The 8,667-nt window shown below is 35.3% G+C and overlaps 3 protein-coding genes across 3 annotated transcripts; all 3 read right to left on the bottom strand.

Moving 5' to 3' along the window:
- Kpol_416p1 (uncharacterized protein) lies at positions 1 to 3,522 on the bottom strand (the record flags this gene model as incomplete). The annotated part of the gene is made up of 1 exon (XM_001642894.1): positions 1 to 3,522. A coding segment is annotated over one exon (3,522 nt), but the record flags the coding sequence as incomplete, so codon positions are not given.
- Positions 3,523 to 6,047: 2,525 nt separating this feature from the next.
- On the bottom strand, positions 6,048 to 6,599 carry Kpol_416p2 (uncharacterized protein; the record flags this gene model as incomplete). The annotated part of the gene is made up of 1 exon (XM_001642895.1): positions 6,048 to 6,599. A coding segment is annotated over one exon (552 nt), but the record flags the coding sequence as incomplete, so codon positions are not given.
- A 5-nt stretch (positions 6,600 to 6,604) lies between these two features.
- Positions 6,605 to 7,783, bottom strand: Kpol_416p3 (uncharacterized protein; the record flags this gene model as incomplete). Its single annotated transcript, XM_001642896.1, has 1 exon — positions 6,605 to 7,783. One exon carries the CDS (start codon positions 7,781 to 7,783, stop codon positions 6,605 to 6,607), a length of 1,179 nt encoding a protein of 392 aa, XP_001642946.1.
- Positions 7,784 to 8,667: the final 884 nt, after the last annotated feature.

The raw sequence follows: 8,667 nt of genomic DNA on the forward strand, positions 1-8,667 counted from the left end.
AGTGTTGGTGTTAACAGAACCAGTCATTGATTCAGTGTTGGAGTTGGTGTTGGTGTTAACAGAACCAGTCATTGATTCAGTGTTGGTGTTGGTATTGGTGTTAACAGAACCAGTCATTGATTCAGTGTTGGTGTTGGAGTTGGTGTTAACAGAACCAGTCATTGATTCAGTGTTGGAGTTGGTGTTGGTGTTAACAGAACCAGTCATTGATTCAGTGTTGGAGTTGGTGTTGGTATTGGTGTTAACAGAACCAGTCATTGATTCAGTGTTGGTGTTGGTGTTGGTGTTAACAGAACCAGTCATAGATTCAGTGTTGGAGTTAGTGTTGGTGTTAACAGAACCAGTCATTGATTCAGTGTTGGTGTTGGTGTTAACAGAACCAGTCATTGATTCAGTGTTGGAGTTGGTGTTGGTGTTAACAGAACCAGTCATTGATTCAGTGTTGGTGTTGGTGTTGGTGTTGGTGTTAACAGAACCAGTCATTGATTCAGTGTTGGTGTTGGTGTTGGTGTTAACAGAACCAGTCATTGATTCAGTGTTGGAGTTGGTGTTGGTGTTAACAGAACCAGTCATTGATTCAGTGTTGGTGTTGGTGTTGGTGTTAACAGAACCAGTCATAGATTCAGTGTTGGTGTTAGTGTTGGTGTTAACAGAACCAGTCATTGATTCAGTGTTGGAGTTGGTGTTGGTGTTAACAGAACCAGTCATTGATTCAGTGTTGGTGTTGGTATTGGTGTTAACAGAACCAGTCATTGATTCAGTGTTGGTGTTGGTGTTGGTGTTAACAGAACCAGTCATTGATTCAGTGTTGGTGTTGGTGTTGGTGTTAACAGAACCAGTCATAGATTCAGTGTTGGTGTTGGAGTTGGTGTTGGTGTTAACAGAACCAGTCATTGATTCAGTGTTGGTGTTGGTGTTGGTGTTAACAGAACCAGTCATTGATTCAGTGTTGGAGTTGGTGTTGGTGTTAACAGAACCAGTCATAGATTCAGTGTTGGTGTTAGTGTTGGTGTTAACAGAACCAGTCATAGATTCAGTGTTGGTGTTGGTGTTGGTGTTAGTGTTGGTGTTAACAGAACCAGTCATTGATTCAGTGTTGGAGTTGGTATTTGTTTGTATCGATTCAGTTTTGGTTTGGGAATTAGTGGTACTGACCAGAGATCTTGAGTTAGTGGAAATAATACTACTGTAAATAGAGGACTTCGATATTTCTTCCGAAGATTTTGATTCACTGGTTGAAGATAATGTCGTTGGTGTTTCCACGACGTAGATCGTTTCAGTTGTTTCCTCTCCATCACTGCCTGTGAAAGTAGTTGTGATCGTAGTGAAGGTGGACGAGTGGCTACCAGTCCAGTAGGTGTATGAGGTGGATGTTAGTCCATTGGTAGGTGTTTCCACGACGTAGATCGTTTCAGTTGTTTCCTCCCCATCACTGCCTGTGAAAGTAGTTGTGATCGTAGTGAAGGTGGACGAGTAGCTACCAGTCCAGTAGGTGTATGAGGTGGATGTTAGTCCATTGGTAGGTGTTTCCACGACGTAGATCGTTTCAGTTGTTTCCTCCCCATCACTGCCTGTGAAAGTAGTTGTGATCGTAGTGAAGGTGGACGAGTGGCTACCAGTCCAGTAGGTGTATGAGGTGGATGTTAGTCCATTGGTAGGTGTTTCCACGACGTAGATCGTTTCAGTTGTTTCCTCCCCATCACTGCCTGTGAAAGTAGTTGTGATCGTAGTGAAGGTGGACGAGTGGCTACCAGTCCAGTAGGTGTATGAGGTGGATGTTAGTCCATTGGTAGGTGTTTCCACGACGTAGATCGTTTCAGTTGTTTCCTCCCCATCACTGCCTGTGAAAGTAGTTGTGATCGTAGTGAAGGTGGACGAGTAGCTACCAGTCCAGTAGGTGTATGAGGTGGATGTTAGTCCATTGGTAGGTGTTTCCACGACGTAGATCGTTTCAGTTGTTTCCTCCCCATCACTGCCTGTGAAAGTAGTTGTGATCGTAGTGAAGGTGGACGAGTGGCTACCAGTCCAGTAGGTGTATGAGGTGGATGTTAGTCCATTGGTAGGTGTTTCCACGACGTAGATCGTTTCAGTTGTTTCCTCTCCATCACTGCCTGTGAAAGTAGTTGTGATCGTAGTGAAGGTGGACGAGTGGCTACCAGTCCAGTAGGTGTATGAGGTGGATGTTAGTCCATTGGTAGGTGTTTCCACGACGTAGATCGTTTCAGTTGTTTCCTCCCCATCACTGCCTGTGAAAGTAGTTGTGATCGTAGTGAAGGTGGACGAGTAGCTACCAGTCCAGTAGGTGTATGAGGTGGATGTTAGTCCATTGGTAGGTGTTTCCACGACGTAGATCGTTTCAGTTGTTTCCTCCCCATCACTGCCTGTGAAAGTAGTTGTGATCGTAGTGAAGGTGGACGAGTGGCTACCAGTCCAGTAGGTGTATGAGGTGGATGTTAGTCCATTGGTAGGTGTTTCCACGACGTAGATCGTTTCAGTTGTTTCCTCCCCATCACTGCCTGTGAAAGTAGTTGTGATCGTAGTGAAGGTGGACGAGTGGCTACCAGTCCAGTAGGTGTATGAGGTGGATGTTAGTCCATTGGTAGGTGTTTCCACGACGTAGATCGTTTCAGTTGTTTCCTCTCCATCACTGCCTGTGAAAGTAGTTGTGATCGTAGTGAAGGTGGACGAGTGGCTACCAGTCCAGTAGGTGTATGAGGTGGACGTTAGTGCGTTGGTAGGTGTTTCTATAATATATATGGTTTCAGTAGTTACTCCCTTATCTGTTCCGATGTATGTTGTAGTAATTGATTTAATTGTCGAGGTGTATGTTCCTGTCCAGTATGTGTAGCTACTACTTGTTGTGGTAAAAGGCCTTCTTGTATATACAAAATATGTTGTTTCGATTGTTAGTTGTCCATCGCTTTGTGTAACAGTAGTATAAATCGTTGAGTATGTATATTCAGTTAAGAATGTTGATTGGCTTTCAGAGATAGAATTTTCATCTAATTGCTCTCTCTTGAATAGTGCATTATCAGGCATTTGCCTGATAATTGTAAATATTGATCTTTTCTTCAGTTCGGATCTTTGTATAATAGGTATAGTTGATGCATATTCATCTTGATCTATATATTGTTGGGTATTGGTTTCAGTCTGATCGTAATCTGCATCTGGTAGTAATGTAGTTTTTCTCGAAGTCATTCTCTTAGGAGTAGAAATAATGAAAATAGTTTTAGTTCTTTGTTCACCATTTTCATTTGTAAAAGTTGAAGTGATCGTAGATAAGGTAACTGTACCTGATCCAATACTAGGTTGATATATAGATTCTTCATTATCAAATACACTTTTTTGTAACTTATATTCTTTTTCAATCCCTTCGGCAAATTCGTCAATAGTAGTGTGTTTTTTATGCAGGTCAAAAGAATATTCTTCATCACTAGGCAACTTTTGATCCTTTGTAAGAGGACTTCCCAAAACATGATTGAGGAAAAGGCAGAGCAAGAAAAACCTTTCAAGTATTCTCATCTTGTGGTTCTTTTTGATATACTCAGGCTGATTATATCATGTATAATATGTGGATAATGGTATAAAGAATAGAGAAATTATCAAGAGTTAGGCGATCATAATCAAGATATTAGATCTGTTTATATAGTTCTTTGAGTAACCAATAATAAATGTATAAAGGAAAACTTTGTCGTTATCGTTTTAGAAAGTCGGTATTGATCATTGGCCAATTTAGCACATTAACTTCCCCAGTTTCAATGGGGAATTCGTTATAACTACCTCTTATTAAACATTTTATCATTGTACAGTCTTTCATAGGAATAGTTGAACGTAGTTTTATTTTAATAGATATAAATAAGGTTATGAAAGCTTCCATATTGATATGTAGGTTATTCTTTTATTATTCTTCTTATCAATTGGAGGGATAGGATCTTTTTCTTAGAAGGATCACATTCTTCCCCTCAAATTAAATTATATGCTCTGAAACTGAATCTTTAATTATTCTTCAGTAGATAATTAAATTGGAGAAACACGAAAAATATATATATTTTTTTAATGCAATATTAATGAAGAGTTTGATTGTTTAAACTTATATTTGGCATTCTGGATTGAATCCATTCTAACGAATTATTATTGCTAGAAAAAAGAAAATTACAAAACTTTAATAGACAACTTGTCTTTCTGTTTTCTTCATATTCCCAAAAACATTAATGAAATATGTGTATTCTTTTGTTGGTGCAGCATAGTTGTAATTTTGATTGCTGATTAGTTCTAATAACTCTCAATCTACTATGTTTCCTCCATTTATCAAATTCTGTTTAAATATAGAAAAGAAGAAGGAAATAGGTAAATTTAGACTGTATATCAGTTGTAATCTAACTTAATTTTGAAGTTTCATATCGACTATTATATCTCTTCTTCATTTTTTTGCTTTATATGTGTTACACGATTGAGTAGGTAATATCTGCTCTATATTAAATAGGATTGAAAAGTAACTCCTAGGAGGGTATTTAATCACGGTTAAAATCGTGTGCAAAATAAAGAACGTTTCTAATGGTCAATCAAACTTACGTAATTTTTCAACTTGTAAACAAACAACCCATAGAGAGATAGAATATAAAATTTCCGTTTTTTTAGATCTTCCAAAAATTCTTGATTTAAAATGACGACAGATACGACACCCTGTTGTTTACTCTTTTAGAAAGTCGATCAAAACATTTCGTTAAAATTGCTTTGTTATTGCTGTTGTCGTTGATATTTGCTAATAAAGGATAAAACCCAAATTTATTTACCACTGTTATTTATGTTTTACCCACATAAAATTCAATTGTTATTGTTACATCTTAAAGTATGTTGAATTATGGTAGTGCAACAGAAATAAATCATCTTAGTTTAATCACGAACTCATCCAGAGTCGTGATAGAATTTGCAGATTATGATTTTTCTGCATAAATGAATCTCTAATTTTGAGGTTTTGAACCTTATATTGACAAGAAATAAATGAACGAAGATCCATTTAGTATTTATCCTTTTGGTTTATCTTGTTTCTTTTTGCCAAATTTCCTTTGAAAGTGATTCTAGACACAAGTAAGTTGAAATTAAAATATAATCTGGACTTATGATTATGAATGAAAAGCCTACTGATACTGAATATCTGTGAACACTAAAGATTTCCGAAATTGTAGACGTATCCTCTTTTCATTGTTCAAGTAAGGAAATTTAGAAGTAGTTATCCAACTGTTAAGAAAAAAATTAGATATATATATATATATATATATATATATATATATTCTAAATTTATCATTAAAGGGTCTGTATTTTTTATAAAAACGCTTTTCTCTGATTTTCCTCTGGTTTGAAAAGAAATGGGTGGGTGGGCTGTTTCTCAGTTTTTATTCTTAAGAATTCACCGCAACATTTTCTATATAAAATAGAACTAGTTATTTTGCTTAATTATTTATTTTTAAATACTGTTTTATTTTTTAATATTTCTAAAACTTAGAGTTCTTTTTTAAAAGAGAAACCCACTTCTAGCAATATCTTAATTGCAATTGATACTCTCAAAGAGTAGTTGAATTAGAATCAATTCAAGTGTGCTACGTATGAATATTTGAAAGCCAAAGTCCTTAAAACTTACTTATCTTATTGTAAAAACTTATCTTATTGTAAAATGTATTTCTTACCGGGGGGAAAGAAGTTCAAAAAGGAGACAAATGTATTTTCCCTTGACAGAATTGGAAAACCTAAATTATTGCTTATTATTATCTCTTTTGCTGTTTTATTTCTATACCGGTTACTATCTAATTAACTGTAATCCAATTGTATTCGAAAATTGGTAATACAGTACATATTGATAAGACAAAATAAAGTGCTTTAAAAAATATTATATATTACTAAATAGTTACTTTTAAATATAATTGTTTTTGAAGAACGAAGAATACTTTTACTTGAATGTTTGACAACATAACATTCAAACTTATAAAAAGAAAATAATTAATGGTTCAAAAAAATATTCTTGGGAGGTATCAGAAGTGGGCTATTTTTTTTTAAACAATGATACTGTCACCATGGTTTGTTTCAGTATTTTCAGTGGAGTTGCTGAACTTACTAGTGTCTTCTCCATTGAAGGCTTTTAATTTACCGTTAACATACACATAATATACGCATACGGCGCGTGGGGCACCATCTTCGTCGGTTGTTATGATCATGCCTGTTGAATAAGTAGGGTTTTCCATGTCATAAATACGCCCGTCAGGGAAGTCAGTATAAATGGTAGTGGTGGTTACAAAAACTGGAATAAAAACTTGATAAATAGTCTCAGTCGTTTCATAGTCATCTGTACCAGTGAAAGTTCTAGTTTCTACGGCGGTAGTACTGAAGAAACTATTTGACCAGTAATCAGATGTAGTTGTTGAAGTTGCTCTAATTGGAGTTTCTACGATATAAATTGTTTCTGTCGTAACTAAGTTGTCTGTACCAGTCACAGTTGTAGTGATTGTGGAGAAAATAGTATCATAGGAGCCAGTCCAAAATGTAGTGCTCGTAGTAGTAGTATAAATTGGAGTTTCTACTTCAGATGAAGTTTGAATTGGGAGTTCCTATTTCAGATGAAATTTTGAATTGGAGTTTCTATTTCAGATGAAGTTTGAACTGGAGATTCTATTTCAGATGAAGTTTGAATTGGAGTTTCTATTTCAGATGAAGTTTGAACTGGAGATTCTATTTCAGATGAAGTTTGAATTGGAGTTTCTATTTCAGATGAAGTTTGAATTGGAGTTTCTATTTCAGATGAAGTTTGAACTGGAGTTTCTATTTCAGATGAAGTTTGAACTGGAGTTTCTATTTCAGATGAAGTTTGAATTGGAGTTTCTATTTCAGATGAAGTTTGAATTGGAGTTTCTATTTCAGATGAAGTTTGAATTGGAGTTTCTGTTTTAGATTTAGTAGGTATTGGCGTTTCTGTTTTAGATGTAGTACAAACGGTCTGCCAGCAACTTTTAGTTTTGGTTCCACATTGGTCTGTCCAATAATTGCAAGATGTAGTAGGCTTTGGTGGAGATAAACATTTTTCTTTACACTGAGTTGTGGATACACAATTTAAGGTGTTATATTTAGAGTCCAAAGTACATCCACTTGGGTGAACAATAGGAGTAGTACATTTAGATGTAGTACAAACGGTCTGCCAGCAACTTTTAGTTTTGGTTCCACATGGGCCAGTCCAATAATTGCAGGATGTACCTGGTGGAGGATATAGACATCTTTCTTTACACGGAGTTGTGGATACACATTTTAAGGTCGTACCACATCTAGTGTCCAACGTACATCCACTTGGATAAGTAGGAGAAACAGTGCATGTAGTTGGAGTACAAACTGTCTGCAAGCAACTTCTAGTTCTTGTTCCACACGCGTCTGTCCAATAATTGCAGGAAGCACACTTAGTATATGTGTAATTTTCTCTACATGCAGTTGTGGTATAACATTTTAAGGTCGTACCACATCTAGTGTCCATAGTACATCCGCTTGGGTAAGTAGTGGAAGCAGTGCATTTAGTTGGAGTATAAACAGTATGCCCGTTACATTTGACTCTTCCTCCTCTTGGGTCTGTCCAATAACTGAGGGGTCCATTCTTTGTACTTGTGAATTTGTTTGCCCACGGAGTCGTAGTAAAACAGTTTAAGGTATTCCACCTAGAGTCCAAAGTACATCCATTTGGATAATTTCCTGCGCACGCACAGAATTTCAAAAAGATTAAGAGATATATCGAAGTTAAAATATTATTCATTTTAATTTTTCGAATGTCTTAAAATCTTCAAACTTATTCTTCTTGTTTGTTGGGTATAAGAATCAATCTCCCGAAAACTATTTATTTACTCAGAGAATCGTTCGAACTTGTGTTTGTTTATACTATCAATTCTGAACCGGATTAAGTAGATATTAAGGCTTGGTGTATTATCTTTTGTTTTTAGTGCTAAAAATAATACGGAAATACCGAAAGCATCTTCAGTCTATTAGTTGATTCGGCTGTCCTTATATATAAAATAAAATATATAAATCTATGAAGATTAAATTTTCACTCTCAATAATTTAGATCTAAATGACAGCATATGGTCCCTGTTCCTTTATGTGCAAGAAAATCTAATGTATATATGACATTAGTTGTTTGTAGCCTACTAAATTGATGTTTAAACTGAAAGGGTCAGATTTCTAAAATTTTATTTAAAAGCTCAATCAAGTTTTACGAAAACGTGTCCTTTTTTAACCTATTCCAAGTAACATAGTTAATTCTCTAATTGCGTTATAAGTAACTCTCACTATAAATAATACAGTTAGTAGGGAAACAGAATACGTTTCGAAGAGGGAAACTTTTTCTAACATTTGAATACTTAATTTATTAATTGGGTCAATATAAATAAAGAAGTAATCTATATAATGTTTAAGTGTTGCTTGTCTTTCTTAGACTAGAGAAACTATTAAAAATTTTTAACTATATATGTACGTACAAAAAAAATAGACCTGTGAGGTATATTTTTCTTCCCTCTTTGTTATAAGCCATTTCAATACAATATACCTCTTTTCTTTTATTGACTCTTTTTAGACATTTTGCAGTAAAAAAGAAAAAAGATTTCAGCCAAAACATTTCAAGTCAGGCTTTTTGCTTTGCTTTAA

The sequence above is a fragment of the Vanderwaltozyma polyspora genome, genomic scaffold, assembly GCF_000150035.1.
Source record: "Vanderwaltozyma polyspora DSM 70294 KpolScaffold416 genomic scaffold, whole genome shotgun sequence".
Lineage (NCBI taxonomy): Eukaryota > Fungi > Ascomycota > Saccharomycetes > Saccharomycetales > Saccharomycetaceae > Vanderwaltozyma > Vanderwaltozyma polyspora.